Below are 18,609 nucleotides of genomic sequence, written 5' to 3' on the forward strand. Positions count from 1 at the left end.
ACTGACAGCGGTTACGCAGGAAGTCAACAACTAAGAGCAAAATATGCTTCCTAGCGCCCATCTTTTTGAGGTTATTTGCTGCTGTATAGTGGCGGATCAAGTCAAAAGCCTTACGATAGTCGACTAAAAGCAGGTCAACGAGGCTACTGCCTTTGTCCAACCACTCGGTAATCAGGTGGTAGAGACGTACTAGATAATGCGTCGTACTACTCCCTTTCAAGCAGCCGTACTGAAACGGATCTAGGGCTGGCTGAACTTGGGCTAGGAGCTCTCTATAAATAAAAGATTCAGTCACTTTAGCCATATTAGGCGTAATAGAAATCGGACGAAGTTGATTGCAGGACTTCGGGTCTTTGACTTTAGGTAAGACGCGGACGTAGGCTTTTTCCAAGCACTCGGGAATTTGTGCTCCTTGAACGACTGATTGATCACTGATGAGAGTGGTTTTGCTAAAAACATAGAATATTCTCTTAAAAGTTTAACTGGCAATTCTCCTGGGTAAGAAGCACAGTTGCTTTTTAACTTTTGAAGTTCTTTATACACCGCGAACTCTGATACTTCAACGATTGTATCTTCAGAGACGTCAGCAATGAGGGCTTCGATTTCGGCTTCAGTGAAGGACGGGTGAGTAGTACAGATTGAAGTGAAGAAGGCGTTCACTTCGGCTGATTTTATCAGCGTTTTGTCGTCTTTCTGTATCTTAATTTCACTGGTGGTACGTTTACCGGTAAGACGCTTGACTTCAGAGTGCCACCTACGGGGCTCACCTTGAAGGAGAGGCGAGACTTTGTCATGAACGTACCTTTTCTGCGCTGCTCGTAACAGTTTAACAATGCGGTTACGAAGTTTGTTTGCTTGAACAATATCCCCACTGCGATGTAACTGGCAGCGAGTTAAGATAAGCTTCTTTAGATCGGGTGTTACCCAAGGTTTGTCAGTATCACTAACAGTTATTTTTTTCTCAGGGAAATGTTCGTGATATTTACATGACAGCAAAGAGTTGAAAGTATCAACTTTCTGGTCGATATCTGTCATAGAGCAAATCTCATCAAAGTCAAACGTCCCAATCCACTGTCCAAAGGAACGAATTGCCTCTTTAGTCATAGGTCGAGTGGTAATTTTTACTTTACGAGGTGCTGGAAGGCCAACTTTGGCCTTCCAAAGAAGTGTGATATGGTCAGAGTTATGCAACGGACCGAGAGAGAAGGGTACTTCGTAATAATCGGGAATGTTCGTGAAAATAAGATCTAATATACTACCACTGACGTGAGTAGGGATTGAGACAACTTGCTTAAGGTCAAGCATGCTGGAGACCCATGCCTTATTAGTCTGATTGAAATCACCAGCGATTACAAAAGCAGGCGCTGCGTGTCTGCGGCGTAGGTCATCAGTGCAGTTTTGGATATACTGGATCAGTTCTTTTCAGTTCTTTTCTCGTATTGCATAGCTCGTCATACATATTACATAGAGCTCGTATTACATATTACATATAGCTCATATTGTATAGCTCGTATTACATATTACATATAGCTCGTATTGTATAGCTCTTGTTACATATTACATGTAGCTCGTATTGTATAGCTCGTCATACATATTACATATAGCTCGTATTAAATATTACATATAGCTCGTATTGTATAGCTCTTATTACATATTACATATAGCTCGTATTTTGTAGCTCTTCTTACATATTAAATAGAGCTCGTATTTCATATTACATATAGCTCGTATTGTATAGCTCGTATTAAATATTACATATAGCTCGTATTGTATAGCTCTTGTTACATATTACATGTAGCTCGTATTGTATAGCTCGTCATACATATTACATATAGCTCGTATTGTATTCTCGTATTTCATATTACATATAGCTCGTATTGTATAGCTACTTTTGTTTGTTTTTATGTCGTTTTTTCAAACCGTTTGTGGGAACGAGTTGTAAGTAAGCAGTGACCCGGCTCAATAGTAACCGAAACTCTAAAAAAATGAATTTTGATACCAATAGATACATCAAAAGAATCGAATTTTTATGCTGATTTCAAATATATAAGTTTCATCAAGTTTAGTCTTACCCATGAACTTACGCGCCTGAGAAAATTTGCTCGGTTTTCAAAAAAAGGGAAAACACCCCCTAAGAATGGCGTGGGGGGAGGCTAGTTGCTCTCCAATCAATTTCGACTGTTAAACAGGGTACTAGCCACTCCAGTTTCCAATTGAATGAGCCCTTTTCGAAGTTTCTGCGACAACTCCTTCGATACGAAGTCTAAGACCACGAAAAAAAAAATACATTGTGCCGACATCGTTCTTTACTTAGGCAGCGCTATTGCGCTGCCTGTGATTCTTTATTTTTTGTTTATTTTCCAAGGGTGATCGTATCGACCCAGTGGTCCTAGAATATCGCAGGAGGGCTCATTCGAACGGAAATTAAAATTTCTAGTGGCCTTTTTAAGTCACCTAAAAAAATGGAGGACAACTAGGCCCCCTCCCACGCTAATTTTTTTATCTAAAGCCACGCGATCAAAATTTTGAGATAACAATTTTGTTCAGCATGGTCGAAAAATAATAGCTATGTCTTTGAGGATGACTTAAACCCTCACAGTCCCTTGGAGAAGGGCCGTAATTTACGAACATTGCTCTATGTTTACCTGTAGCCGTGGTTATTTGAAAGTATACAGACGTTTTCAGAGGGATTTTTATCTGGTAGTGGGGACGGGCGTTGGGTGTTATATGGGAGGATCTTTCTATTGAGGAAGTTTCTCATGAGGGAAGGGACATTGCTATAAAGGGGGTGCCAGATTTCCCAGCATTATATAAAAGATGATCAAAAATTAAATTGTAAAAATAACAATTTCTTCAACCGAAAGTAACGAGCAACATCAAAACTTAAAACGAACAGAAATTATTACGTATGTGATTGTGTTCGCCCGCTAGTCATTACCTCGCTCTTTACGCAAAAGTTTTTTTTTGTATTTTCTTCAAAGCTATTTATTCTGATTAACTGCCTTTGTTATTAAGGGGTCACTATTAAAGAATTGGAACAAAATTTTAACTTTAGCGTAAAGAGCGAGGTATTGACTAGGGGAGCGAATCCCCTAATATACGTAATACAAATAGACGATTATAGAAGTTCGTTACGTAAGCTTTCGAGAAAGCCATTTAGCCAAAAAAAGTAAAATTAATATGTAAATTTCGTTTTAATTATTTATGTACTGTGAGCCAATAGAAAGTTGCATTAATTCAAACACGTTCAGAAATTAAATTTAAAAAAAAACCCAAGTTTTTTTCAACTGAAAGTAAGGAGCGACGTTAAAACGTAAAACGAACAGAAATTATTCCTTATATGAAAGGGGATGTCCCCTCCTCAGCGCCTCGCTCTTTACGCAAAAGTTTTTTTTATTGTTTTAAAAAATAGAATTGTGAGACAGAGTCAAACCTTAGCATAAAGAGCAAGGCGTTGAGGAGGGGACAGCCCCTTTCATATACGGAATAATTTTGTTCGTTTTAAGTTTTAATGCCGCTCCTTACTTTCAGTTAAAAAAAAAGCTTCTGTTTTTTATTTAATCTCTCTTAGGCTTTTGGTAACTTCTTAGAGCAATATTTATTGCAAATGATAAAAAATAATAATAATGATAATAATAATAATAATATCGGTTGCTGGTTGATCTTTCAATTCTAAATAATAGAGCTCATACCGTCTTTTTTTATATTTTTTCTAAATTTAATTGATTTTCAATTCTGGAAACTAGATTTTGTATTCTATTTTAATTCGAAAATATCAAACCAAAGGTTGGCAATCATGTTTGGGCTTCGTGTTTGCTGCTTGGATTGTTCTTTTACTAATGAGATCTTCCAGTTTGTTTCCGATTATAGTTTTTTTTAATTTTGTCTTTTTTGTTCTTTTACAATATGTTCTTCATATCAATATGCGACAAAGCAGAACAGGACAAAGGTTAAAAGAAGGCAACTAAAAAAAGAGAACCTACAGAAGTTTAGAGAGGAACTAAGTATCGTGTCATGGAAATCAGTTTATGAAGAATCTGAAAGTGCTTCTGCGGCATTCGATAAGTTCATGGACATATTGCAGCCAATATTTGAGAGAACTTGCCCAGTAAAGAGCATAAAGGTGAGGAAAAAGGAACCCCAGAAACCTTGGGTAACTATGGAGCTACTCGACTTAATTAGAAGGAGAAATACATTGTATTTGAGTTACTTAAATAGTAACCATAGTCAAGATCTTACTGAATTTAAACAAATCCGTAATAGAGTAAATCGGCTAAGGAGGTCAAGCATCCGCGAATATTATGGAGAGAAATTTAAGGAAAACAAAGGCAATACGAAAACGACTTGGAATATTATAAATGAAATCGTAAATAAGAAGAAAGAGACCGAGATTCCTGCTAGTCTGATCTTTGATGGTATATTTGTTGATGGAAATGAAGAGGTGGCTAATTTTTTTGATGAATATTTTTCTAAGATTGGTGAATCAATAAGTGAGAATCCATACGATGAAAATAATGAAATTAATGAGACGTTTAGTGATGAAAGGGGAGTTGGATTGGAAATGTCTGCAGATGAAACGAACGTTGAAGAATTAAAACAGATAATAGGATTGGTAAAATCAAGTTCTCCAGGGAATGATGGAATTAATCTGAAAGCGTTCAAGTATGTTATGGTATATTTTTTGCCTTGTATTGTTTATTTGATTAACCTTTCTTTGAAGAAAGGTGAATTTCCTACTCGTCTGAAAGAGGCTAAAGTTATTCCGCTTCACAAAGGGGGTTCAAAAACCGATCCGTCTAATTGGAGGCCGATTTCAGTATTGTCCCTATTTGCTAAGCTGTATGAAAAAGTGATGCATCGACGACTTTATAACCATCTGATTACTTACGGTTTTCATAGTGATACCAAGTTTGGATTCAGGAAAAACCACTCTGCAATACATGCAGTCCAGGACCTATTAGATTTCATGAATGGTACTCTTGAAAAAACTGTACTGGTACTTTCAGTATTTATAGACTTTAGAAAGGCTTTTGACACGGTGGTTCATAAAATTTTATTAAATAGGCTAAGCCGTTTAGGAATCCAAGGGGTTATTCTGGAATGGTTTGAATCTTATCTTGACCAGTGTATAATTCGAGTCTATTAAAAATTATATTTCAAAAACTTTTATCGTTAATTCTGGTGTGCCTCGGGGTTCCGTGCTTGGCTCACTTCTTTATCTAATTTACGTTGATACCATGCGTTTTTATATATCAGATGCACTTATAACGTCTTTTGCTGATGACACGGTGTTTACGATTACAGCTACTTGTCTAAACCAATTAATTGAGAAGACAAATAAGGCCCTCGCTGAACTGATATGTTTTACAAATTCTAGTTAATTTGTAGCGAATATTTCAAAAACAAATTTCTTGATACTTTGCAGAAATAGAGTTTCATGTGTTGTAGATAGTGAAATTGTTTTTAAGTTTGAATTTTTAAAGCATTTACATATTGTTAAATACTTGGACTTTAGTCTTGATTGTAATTTAAGTTGGATATCACACTGTGATCTTGTGGCAGTTAAGATTTCAATAGGGTTGGGTGTGATAAGAAGACTGAAAAATCAACTACCGTCAAATGTTTTACTTTTACTTTATCATTCTATTGTTAGCCCTTATTTATCGTATGGTTGCATGCTATGGACTAGTAGTTTTATTTCAAGTTTTAGAAAGGTCAAAATTTTACAGAATAAAATAGTTCGCATTTTAGGTAATTATATTCAGTTTGAAAATAGCACGTTGAATTGCTTTACAAGTTTGAAAATTTTAAATATTTATCAGTTACGGGATTACCAGTTAGCAATTTTTACTTATCAATGTTTGAATAAGTGTTCACCGGAGGTATTTTGGGAAATTTTTAAAGCTAACTCATCTTATCACTGTTATGAGACTAGAAATGCAAATGACCTTGCATCGGAGTTCCGAAATACTCAACGTGCTGCGTTTCTGCCTCATTTTGCGGGACCGGTGGTGTGGAATTCCCTCCCGGATACTATTAGACATGCTGATAATGTAAGCCAGCTCAAGAGTAGATTGAAGCGTTACCTTTTGGGTTATAATTTGAATGATTAGATTTTTGAATTTGATTAATGTTTGGTATGAAAATTGTTTGGACAGATAATGGTCGCATTTTCACGAAATTACCCAGCCAAAGCGCATGCAGTCGGCTCTATAGCCTAGCTGATACTTATTGATTTTGTCATAGTTGATTTAGTTAGATGTATCTCATTTTTTTTTTTCTTTTTTTTTTGAGTGGATGTTTTAAGGATGATATTTGATATTTCTCACTTTCGATTTCTAGAGTGTAATACTTTTAGAGTAGGAGATGTTCTTTATGTTGATTTAGTTCAAGTGCTGATTTTTCCCCGTAAAGAGATAGTTTTTATGTGGATGTAGAGCTTTATAATAATGGATTTGCAGCCATCGTAAACAAACCTTCTGGTTTTTGTAGATGGCCGCTGTAAATTTGTTTGTATTTTTTTTATGCTAAATAAATTAATTTGAATTTGAATTTACTATTAAATTTTTAAGTTCTTTTTGTCAAATCTTGATAATAACTCTTTAATATTCTATTTCCTTTCTAAATTAGAAGCAAACTTTTCTAACTATAGGAGACATCGCAAGTTTTAATTCTATTAAATATTCTATTTCTTATTAAACTCTATTCTGATCAGTCTCAACAAGTTTTATATTCTTGAAATATTATTGTCTGAATGTTCTTGAAATATTTTGAAATATTCTTGATTATATTCTTGAAATATATTCTATGAAATATTCTTGTCCATTATAATCCGAACTTTATTTCGCTTTAACTCCATTGTGTTCCACTTTATAATTCGTAGTTGTAGCTTATTAGCAAAGAGAAAATACGAGTTAACAACAAAAAGGTCCTCAAAAGAAACAAGGTTAATTTTCAGCCCGTAAGTAAAATGAAAGGACAAAGCAGATACTTTGGTGTAGGCTACTTTTTTTGAATAGGCTATTTCAAAAGGTTAATTTTCTGTTTTATGGTATAGCTCGGTGACGAGAAAGATTTTTAAAAACTTTTATTTTATTTTATTCTGCATAGTTTTTGGATATTTTTACCGACAAATTATTGTATACTGTCGACTTCTCATAGAATCTTATACTGTCACATTAGATTGTAATGTGCTTTTTAAAATATTTAATACAGACTCTTATCTTCAGTAAAATTTATTATAAGATTCTTTGTCCAAGAGGGCGAGGGTTTGAATCCTAGTGTATCCAATTATTTGGTTTGTGAGGGGGGTCAGTGGCGTCACTCTGTAAGCTCAGCCAGAGTCGACCCAGCTCTTAATGGGTACCTGGAGAAATCTGGGGAAGGTAAACAGGAAGGGTGTGCGAAAGCACAGGATGGTTAGGCCCTAACTCTCCATTGCACTTCCTGGCTGAAGGGCCAAGAAACGGAGATCAGCACCGCCGGTAGGGACTGTAAAGTCCAATGCCGTGTTCTTTACCTTTTACCTTTACCAAGTTTTTCTGACATATGAAAGATGTTGGAAAAATTTGAATATGAAAAAAAGATTCCAGTGGAAGACTCGACGACTGTAAGATATTATTATTATAATATACTATGTAATATACATAGATATATAATATATATAGATATTATATTATAAGGTATTTAAGATATCCGTCACCTTTCGGATGTGAAGTTCGACGCACTATCCTATGCGAGAAAGCAGTGGATAATAACAAGGGAAACAGAATGATAATATATGCATTTGAGTGTGACGTATTCATATGAACTTTTTTTTAAGTTAAGCTTCTAAAGTAATTTTCCCAATGTCGTGGCCTATCTTGATCATTCTTTTTCAGAATGAATGATAAATATAGCCGAAGTTACAATTGTCGTTAAAAATTCTCTTGCATACAAAGTTGCTGCTTAAAAAAATTATGCAAAGTTAACCCAGGTCGGAATGTTTAAGAGTAGTAATAACGTGATTGTTGTTCACCCTTGTAATAGGTTTTTCTTTGTTAAACTTTAGCGTCAATAAGAAGAGAGGAGTAGTGATATAAGAAACCCCAAAGAATTGTTTGAGGGTATATTTTATATCATATAATTTATATAATATTTGGTGATTATTTATTAATATTTATATAATTTATTATATAATTTATATAATATTTGGTGACTGTCAGCCTTTTGGTTGATAGTTGGTTCCAGTAGTTAGTCTCTAATTTCAGTCAGCAGACGAGTTATGGAAAATATATTAAGGTCACCGGGCGTCGGGAATGAAATTTTCCGTAGTCGTGACCTATCTATATCGTTGTTTCACACCGGAAAATGTTACTATGCCAAATTTCAGAAAAAAAATAAAGCGTCGTTATGGAGAAAAATTTGTATAAACAACTCTCAATTATTACAACTATGTATAAACAACTATTGCTCGTTGAATAAGATCGATGTATATATATATGTACGAAGTGTGGCATAAAAGTAATGAGACTGATTAATTTCTTGCCAAAGTTCTTGGTTCTTTCAAACAAAAGATAAGAGGTAAAATAATATTTCCAGTAATATATCTAGCAAAAGAAAACAAAGCATACAAACAACTAATGCAGTAAGACAATGTTAAAAATGCCAATCAAGCACAAAAACGGTCAAAATTTAACACAAATTAGTAATATATATGTAAAAAGATCCATGTCCAAGAACTAAAATTAACTTTATGCGATTAATGACAAAAGACGGAGTGTGGGGGATGGGATGAATGACAATACTTTATGATAAACTGATAGGCTAAAAGAAAAAAGAATAGCCGATTTTGTATTCCAAATGAAATATTGTAAAAATAAGAAAGATCGAAACCAAAATGTCAATTAAATGTCATAATTTCAAAAATTAAAGAAAGGATTGTGGGAACGACTAGATTAAAAAAGAAATAAAGCTCAAATAAGTATCACAAATGAGCAAAAAAAAGTGGCAATAGATACAAAATATGGGCATATTTATTTTGACTATACAATATCAACTAAAATAAGAGACGGAGGAGTTGATTTTGGTTCAGGACACATACCATAAATTGTTAAGGCGCTCCAGAATAAAGGGGATAAAACTTTTTTTGAATTTCTCAGTAACATCATGGATCGGAGAGTAAATTAGGATTGCTAAGGAGGCTAAGTGGGGCAGTAGGGATATAGTGGGGTTGTGAAAATCGGGAGAGATGTCCTCAATACGGGGATTAGAAATGGGCGATTTAGCAAACTGGAAGCAAGTTTTGTACCTATGTTCTTTTAATGTGGTAATGCGTGCAGCCTTAAGGAGGAGGAAGTAGGGTAGGAGGAGGAAGTTTGCTCTCTTTGATTAGGGTCCTGAGTGAACGCTTTTGGACCAATACCATTTGTCGCTAAGTTCACTTGAAAGTTACATATGCCAAACCAGACATGTATATTCCAATAGCGGCCTGACGAAGGATGAGTAAACACGGAGGGAATGCATTCTAGGGCAATTAAATTTACTTAACAGTTTAAACATGGATAGTGAGTTCGGGGGTGGGGTGGGGGTAGTGTCCAGATAAACGGGAGTGGATTTCAAGAAGTTTATCGTCATTTTGGTGGAACTTACTATCATATTTAGATTCTTCAAATCATTCGGAACATGGGTTAGGATTTCGAGGGGGTCATTTTTAATATTCTCATGATATACTTCAAGGATCAAGTCATCTACATATATCCATCTTTGTGGGGAATTCCTTACCAATTACATTAATCATGACTAGAAATTTCCAGTGCGGTTCCTTGAAGAATTCCACAGTAAAGTTTGGAGAAAATGTTTTTGTATTTTACAACTTGTGATCTATTTGAAAGGAACGATATAATAATATTTAAGAGAGGGTGAAGTCCAAATTATCTAGTAATGACCTTGAATCTGAATGTTGTGGTCAACCAAGTCAAACGCTTTTGAAAGTTGACGCAGATAGTTGGTTTAGTTGAATTTGGTAAAACAGTTAAGACGAAGTTGGTTTAGCCAAACATTTGGTTTCTCGAGGTTACATAGGATGGTATGTACTAAGTGCACAAAGTAATGGGTGGTGGAAGTTTTCCTTAAATTACGAAAGTGTTGGATGTCAATACTTGGACTAATTTTAACTTTAAGCCAGTTACAAAGGAAACACAAAGTCACAATTTACCCAGTTTTGTGATTTGGTTCACAATATTTGATAAAGGCTCAGCAATTATGTCTGAAAAGGCTTTAATTAAGTCAATTGGGATGTTCTAAGCTTGATGTTCTAAGCTTGATGTTCTAAGCTTGATGTTCTAAGCTTTTGGATTTACACAATATCAAAGGAAGGAGGTATTGGGAGGAATACTAGGACGTACACCTCTCTGATGAGCTAAATCTGATGGTGTGGTTTTCATTAAGATTCCTTGACCTTTTGGTAGTGCCCCCCCCCTTCATAGATCGGGTAAATTTTATCAGGCTCGTAGCTTTTCATGGCTAGTAATAAACTTAATGAATCTTGTATATTTGGACTCAGAATAAAAAAAAAAATTCTTTCGATGGATCTATTGCTATCAAAAATCTCTTTTTTATAGTTTCGGCTACTATTGAGCTATTCCGTGACGCACAACGAAAACACGACTTCACTAATTTTAATCTGAAAAATCATAAAATTAACGGACGGAGTAGAAACTCGAATTAAGCTATGGGACTACGGGAGGGCTCTGATAAATGTACTCTCTCAAGCACAACAACGCAGGGTTGTCACATCGCTTGCAGTATCACTTTTTTTAGCATTGAAAACGGCTTAGTGGAGGTTAAACCTTCAATTCAGCTTTTAGTCCAGTCTCGGCTTAACTTTTATAAGGCTATAAAGCTAAGCCTCTGTCAATTTTTTTTATTTTTTTGGGTTTTTAGATCATCCTTGTTCTATCGGAGAGATCTTGACTGAGTTAGATTTTATATTTTTTTTGTATTGTTTTTGTTTATTATTATTATTATATATAGATTTTTTTATTGTTACTTTTGCATTGCATTTCGCTGAGGCAATGGCTATTAGTCATATAAGCCAATTAGTCGTTTATATTTTATTTTAATCACTGTCTTCAGAAAATGTTTTTATTAACTTTGTGTTTTTCGTACCTACACAAGAAATTATCCTTTATTTTCAAAACATTACCAATAATTAATCAAAATATTAACAATTAGGAACAAATAAGGAACAAACCAGGATGAAGCAAAGGGGAAAAAGCGAAAGAAATGTTACATAAAAATCCTATATCTTTCAGGCTGTGTTGGCTTCAATAATTGTCGTTGCATTGAAGGGGATGTTTTTACAATTTTCGGATTTGAAGAGAGCGTTACAAGTATCGTTATATGATGCGTTGGTATGGATAGCCGCTTTTGTTTCAACCGCTTTCATTGATATTGATATCGGCCTAATTATTGGCGTCTTGACTGCCCTTTTTATATTGGTTTTACAGGTGAGTTTTGTCAAGTATTGTCAATTTTTTGTCAGTGCCATATGCTGGTTTTATCACAGATTGTCGTTGCCATCGCCACTTTTTCAATCGCTTTCATTGATATTGATATCGGCCTAATTATTGGCGTCTTGACTGCCCTTTTTATATTGGTTTTACAGGTGAGTTTTGTCAAGTATTGTCAATTTTTTGTCAGTGCCATATACTGGTTTTATCACAGATTGTTGTTGCCATCGCCACTTTTTCAATCGCTTTCATCGATATTGATATCGGCCTAGTTATTGGCGTCTTGACTTCCCTTTTTATAATGGATCCACGTCTGCTTTGTCAAAAACACTAAGGAATACACGATCACTTTTTTTCCTTTTTTTCGCAACAATAATGGTTTCACATTGATAAATCAAACAAATACAACAACCACTAAGGAATACACGATCACTTTTTTTCCTTTTTTTCGCAACAATAATGGTTTCACATTGATAAATCAAACAAATACAACAACCATCTTTCCCTGAAACTTTCTAAGGCCGAACATCCCTTCAAAACGACCTTGCAATGACAACCACTCTCAACCGGAAAACAGATTAAAAATGAGGAAGAATTACATTGAAATAAAAATTTTTAATATTTAAAATTAAATCAATGATAAATAATTATAATACGTTGGATTATTTAAAAGTATACGATTGCTCCCTAACAATATAATTGTAAACAGAATTTATTCAAAATATTCCTTTGTCTCTCTTGATATTGAAAATTTTATGTGCAATATTTTTCATTTCTATAATTTCCCTAAAACTTTGTGTTAAGCCTCCACTTTCATTAGTTAATATTATTTTTCAAATGCTTGATTCTGCCACCGAAAACCATAAATATGCATTGCAAATGCTGACGAACAAGTCTTGTATTTGACTAAGTTGGTCAAAAGAGCACCGCTCTCCTCCCCCTCCTTCTTGTGAATATAGCCCCCCCCCCTTCTAGTGTCTGCTAGAATGTCACTATATTATTATTCTTCATTTTTAAAAAGAAAGTCTATAGTCATTACTGCTATTATTACGAAACTAGATATATAATAGATCATTTTATCTTTGAAATTAGTTTTTAATTAAAATTAAACTAACTAATAAATGACATTTGATCATTAATTTAATTAATTGATTAAAATTGATTTTGGACTAAATTTTATTTATTTTAGTAAACTGCATTTTCACTCTGTATTTTACGAGCTATTTAAAGCATAGCGTATATTAAATACGTAAACCCCCACCCCTAAACTCCACAAAACAACATTTATCTAGCAAATACTCGTTTGTCTGGTTTCCTGTAGTATTTCTGTGTACAGTATATAGCGGTAGGTGAGATATAATGCACAAGTACTGAGACGCTTAGTGGCTCCCTTCAAAACCTCTGATCATATCTGCGTGGTTTTGTAAAATTCCTACTACTACTAACAACTCACCGCAGCACCAAGCCGCCTGAGGCCAACACAGCTACGCACGCTCCTCCTCCATCCCAATCTATTCAAAGCCTCCCTTTTTACACCCGCCCATGAAGTTCCCATTTCCTTTAAATCTTTCTTTATGACGTCCTCCCACCCCAGACGCACTTGAATCTTTGTGTTGGATGATTCTTCATTCCTAGTTTGGGCTATATAATCCTCTCTCTTTCTCTGTTAAGTAACTCCTTGTATATTGTATTTTTCTGTAGTGTTTTTTAATAATTTTTGTTTATATCAGGCATATAAGCCCCATGCTTGTTTACTTGGCAACGTTCCAGGGACTGAACTATATCTAGATGTTTCGAAGTACAGTCAAGTAAGTTTGTCTTATCTTTTATTGCTTCCTTTTCTGTGATTTTCTTTTCTTTATTCTTTTCTTAGCTGTAACTTTATCTTATCTTTTATTTCTTCCTTTTCTGGTATTTTCTTTTCCTTATTCTTTTCTTTGCTGTAAGTTTGTCTTATCTTTTATTGCTTCCTTTTTTGTGATTTTTCTTTTTCCTTATTCTTTTCTTAGCTGTAAGTTTATCTTATCTTTTATTTCTTCCTTTTCTGTGATTTTCTTTTCTTTATTCTTTTCTTAGCTGTAAGTTTATCTTATCTTTTATTTCTTCCTTTTCTGTGATTTTCTTTTCTTTATTCTTTTGTTAGCTGTAAGTTTGTCTTATCTTTTATTTCTTCCTTTTCTGTGATTTTCTTTTCCTTATTCTTTTGTTTGCTTATTCATTGTTTTAAGAAATGTTGCAGAGATTTATTGCTTGCATTTGCTGATGAAATGTCCATCTAAAAGAAATCGATTCAATATCTTGATTATAATACATTGGTCCCAACGGCAAAACTTGATAGGGATAGAGGAGGGAATCGTCAGTATATCTTCATTAGTGATTCAAAAAAATCATCATCCTCCTTTAAGTTTTCTTGAATTAATGGGGATAGGGGAGGGTATCGTCAGTATATCTTCATTATTGATTAAAAAAAAATCATCATCCTCCTATTTAAGTTTTCTTGAAATAATGGGGATAGGGAGGGCAACGTCAGTATATCTGCATTAATGATATAAAAAAAATCATCATCCTCCTCTTTAAGTTTTCTTGAAATAATGGGGATAGGGGAGGGTATCGTCGGTATATCTTCATTAATGATTCAAAAAAATCATCATCCTCCTCTTTAGGTTTTCTTGAATTTATTGGGATAGGGGAGGGCATCGTCAGTATATCTTCATTAGTTATTCAAAAATCATCATCCTCCTCTTTAAGTTTTCTTGAATTAATTGGGATAGGGGAGGGTATCGTCAGTATATCTTCATTAGTGATTCAAAAAAATCATCATCCTCCTATTTAAGTTTCCTTGAAATAATGGGGATAGGGGAGGGCATCGTCAGTATATCTTCATTAGTGATTCAAAAAAATCATCATCCTCCTATTTAAGTTTTCTTGAAATAATGGGGATAGGGGAGCGCATCGTCAGTATATCTTCATTAGTGATTCAAAAAAATCATCATCCTCTTTAAGTTTTCTTGAATTAATTGGGATAGGGGCGGGCATCGTCAGTATATCTTCATTAGTGATTAAAAAGAATCGTCATCCTCCTATTTAAGTTTTCTTGAAATAATGGGGACAGTGGAGCGCATCGTCAGTATATCTTCATTAGCGATTCAAGAAATCATCATCCTCCTATTTAAGTTTTCTTAAAATAATGGGGATAGGGGAGGGTATCGTCAGTATATCTTCGTTAATGATTAAAAAAATCATCATCCTCCTCTTTAATTTTTCTTGAATTAATTGGGATAGGGGAGGGCATCGTCAGTATATCTTCATTAGTGATTAAAAAGAATCGTCATCCTCCTATTTAAGTTTTCTTGAAATAATGGGGACAAGGGAGCGCATCATCAGTATATCTTCATTAGCGATTCAAGAAATCATCATCCTCCTATTTAAGTTTTCTTAAAATAATGGGGATAGGGGAGGGTATCGTCAGAATATCTTCATTAATGATTCAAAAAAATCATCATCCTCCTCTTTAAGTTTTCTTGAATTAATTGGGATAGGGGAGGGCATCGTCAGTATATCTTCATTAGTGATTAAAAAGAATCGTCATCCTCCTATTTAAGTTTTCTTGAAATAATGGGGACAGGGAGCGCATCGTCAGTATATCTTCATTAGCGATTCAAGAAATCATCATCCTCCTATTTAAGTTTTCTTGAAATAATGGGGATAGGGGAGGGTATCGTTAGTATATCTTCATTAGTGATTCAAAAAATCATCATCCTCCTATTTAAGTTTTCTTCAAATAATGGGGACAGGGGAGCGCATCGTCAGTATATCTTCATTAGCGATTCAAGAAATCATCATCCTCCTATTTAAGTTTTCCTGAATTAATTGGGATAGGGGAGGGCATCGTCAGTATATCTTCATTAGTGATTCAAAAAATCATCATCCTCCTCTTTAGGTTTTCTTAAAATAATTGGAACAGGGGAGCGCATCGTCAGTATATCTTCATTAGCGATTCAAGAAATCATCATCCTCCTATTTAAGTTTTCTTGAAATAATGGGGATAGGGGAGGGTATCGTCAGTATATCTTCATTAGTGATTCAAAAAATCATCATCCTCCTATTTAAGTTTTCTTGAAATAATGGGGATAGGGGAGGGTATCGTCAGTATATCTTCATTATTGATTAAAAAAATAATCATCCTCCTATTTAAGTTTTCTTCAATTAATTGGGATAGGGGAGGGCAACGTCAGTATATCTTAATTAGTGATTCAAAAAATCATCCTCCTATTCAACTTTTCTTGAAATAATGGGGACAGGGGAGCGCATCGTCAGTATATCTTCATTAGAGATTCAAGAAATAATCATCCTCCTATTTAAGTTTTCTTGAAATAATGGGGATAGGGGAGGGTATCGTCAGTATATCTTAGTTAATGATTCAAAAAAATCATCATCCTCCTCTTTAAGTTTTCTTGAATTAATTGGGATAGGGGAGGGTATCGTCAGTATATCTTCATTAATGATTCAAAAAAATCATCATCCTCCTCTTTAAGTTTTCTTGATTTTATTGGGATAGGGGAGCGAATCTTGATCTTAATTAATTAATCAAAAAAATCATCATCCTCCTCGTTAAGTTTTCTTGAATTAATTGGGATAGGGGAGGGTATCGTAATTATATCTTAATTAATTATTAAAAAAAAACATAATCCTCTTTAAGTTTTATTGAATTAATTGGCAGAGGGGAGCGAATCGTCAGTATATCTTCATTAGATATTCAATAAATCATACTCAACCTATTTAAGTTTTATTTAAATAATTGGGAAAGGGGAGCTCATCGTCTTTATATCATCATTATATATACATGAAATCATCATCCTCCTATTTAAGTTTTCTTGAATTAATTGGGATAGGGGAGGGCATCGTCAGTATATCTTCATTAGCGATTCAAGAAATCATCATCCTCCTATTTAAGTTTTCTTGAAATAATGGGGACAGGGGAGCTCATCGTCTGTATATCTTCATTATCTATTCAAGAAATCATCATCCTCCTCTTTAAGTTTTCTTGAATTAATTGGGATAGGGGAGGGCATCGTCAGTATATCTTCATTAACGATTCAAGAAATCATAATCCTCCTATTTAAGTTTTCTTGAAATAATGGGGACAGGGGAGCGCATCGTCAGTATATCTTCATTAGAGATTCAAAAAATCATTATCCTCCTATTTAAGTTTTCTTTAATTAATGGGGATAGGGGAGGGTATCGTCAGTATATCTTCATTAATGATTCAAAAAAATCATCATCCTCCTCTTTATGTTTTCTTGAAATAATTGGAACAGGGGAGCGCATCGTCAGTATATCTTCATTAGCGATTCAAGAAATCATCATCCTCCTATTTAAGTTTCCTTGAAATAATGGGGAAAGGGGAGGGTATCGTAAGTATATCTTCATTAATGATTAAAAAAATCATCATCCTCCTATTTAAGTTTTATTGAATTAATTGGGATATGGGAGGGAATCGTCAGTATATCTTCATTAGAGATTCAACAAATCATCATCCTCCTATTTAAGTTTTCTTTAAATAGTGGGGATATGGGAGGGTATCGTCAGTATATCTTAATTAATGTTTAAAAAAAATCATCCTCCTCCTCTTTAAGTTTTCTGGAATTAATTGGGATAGGGGAGGGTATCGTCAGTATATATTCATTAAAGATTAAAAAAAATCATCATCCTCCTATTTATTTTTTCTTGAATTAATTGGTTTAGGGGAGCGCATCGTCAGTATATCTTCATTAGAGATTCAAGAAATAAATATACACCTATTTAAGTTTTCTTTAATTAATTTGGATAGGGGAGGGTATAGTCAGTATATCTTCATTAATGATTAAAACAAAACATCATCCTCCTATTTATGTTTTATTGAAATAATGGGTACAGGGGAGCGCATCGTCAGTATATCTTCATTAGCGATTAAAGAAATCATCATCCTCCTATTTAAGTTTCCTTGAAATAATGGGGAAAGGGGAGGGTATCGTCAGTATATCTTCATTAATGATTAAAAAAAACCATCATCCTCCTCTTTAAGTTTTCTTGAATTAATTGGGATATGGGAGGGCATCGTCAGTATATCTTCATTAGTGATTCAACAAATCATAATCCTCCTATTTAAGTTTTCTTAAAATAATGGGGATAGGGGAGGGTATCGTCAGTATATCTTCATTAATGATTCAAAAAAATCATCATCCTCCTCTTTAAGTTTTCTTGAATTAATTGGGATAGGGGAGGGTATCGTCAGTATATCTTCATTAGAGATTCAAAAAATCATCATCCTCCTATTTAAGTTTTCTTAAAATAATGGGGATAGGGGAGGGTATCGTCAGTATATCTTCATTAGGGATTCAAGAAATCATCATCCTCCTATTTAAGTTTCCTTGAAATAATGGGGATAGGGGAGGGTATCGTCAGTATATCTTCATTAATGATTAAAAAAAACCATCATCCTCCTCTTTAAGTTTTCTTGAATTAATTGGGATAGGGGAGGGCATCATCAGTATATCTTCATTAGTGATTCAAAAAATCATCATCCTCCTATTTAAGTTTTCTTGAAATAATGGGGACAGGGGAGCGCATCGTCAGTATATCTTCATTAGTGATTCAATAAATCATCATCCTCCTATTTAAGTTTTCTTAAAATAATGGGGATAGGGGAGGGTATCGTCAGTATATCTTCATTAATGATTCAAAAAAATCATCATCCTCCTCTTTAAGTTTTCTTGAATTAATTGGGATATGGGAGGGCATCGTCAGTATATCTTCATTAGTGATTCAAAAAATCATCATCCTCCTATTTAAGTTTTCATAAAATAATGGGGATAGGGAGGTATCGTCAGAATATCTTCATTAATGATTAAAAAATCATCATCCTCCTCTTTAAGTTTTCTTGAATTAATTGGGATAGGGGAGGGTATCGTCAGTATATCTTCATTAATGATTCAAAAAAATCATCATCCTCCTCTTTAAGTTTTCTTGAATTAATTGGGATAGGGGAGGGCATCGTCATCTTCCTTAATGATTCAAAAAAATCATCATCCTCCTATTTAAGTTTTCTTAAAATAATGGGGATAGGGGAGGGCATCGT

General features: G+C 34.2%; 1 protein-coding gene across 3 annotated transcripts in view; it reads left to right on the forward strand.

Moving 5' to 3' along the window:
- The window catches only part of Prestin (solute carrier family 26 member prestin), a 145,144-nt gene that overhangs the window by 98,759 nt on the left and 27,776 nt on the right, over positions 1 to 18,609 (forward strand). For all 3 annotated transcript variants that reach the window (XM_089106284.1, XM_089106285.1, XM_089106286.1), the window contains exons 8-9: positions 11,295 to 11,489; positions 13,223 to 13,300. In XM_089106284.1, coding sequence (XP_088962410.1) covers positions 11,295 to 11,489; positions 13,223 to 13,300 — 273 coding nt within the window. The remainder of the gene's footprint in view (positions 1 to 11,294; positions 11,490 to 13,222; positions 13,301 to 18,609) is intronic.

Source organism: Artemia sp. Qi Xiang Cuo, chromosome 20, assembly GCF_049724085.1.
Source record: "Artemia sp. Qi Xiang Cuo chromosome 20, ASM4972408v1, whole genome shotgun sequence".
In the NCBI taxonomy this organism is placed as follows: Eukaryota; Metazoa; Arthropoda; class Branchiopoda; order Anostraca; family Artemiidae; genus Artemia; species Artemia sp. Qi Xiang Cuo.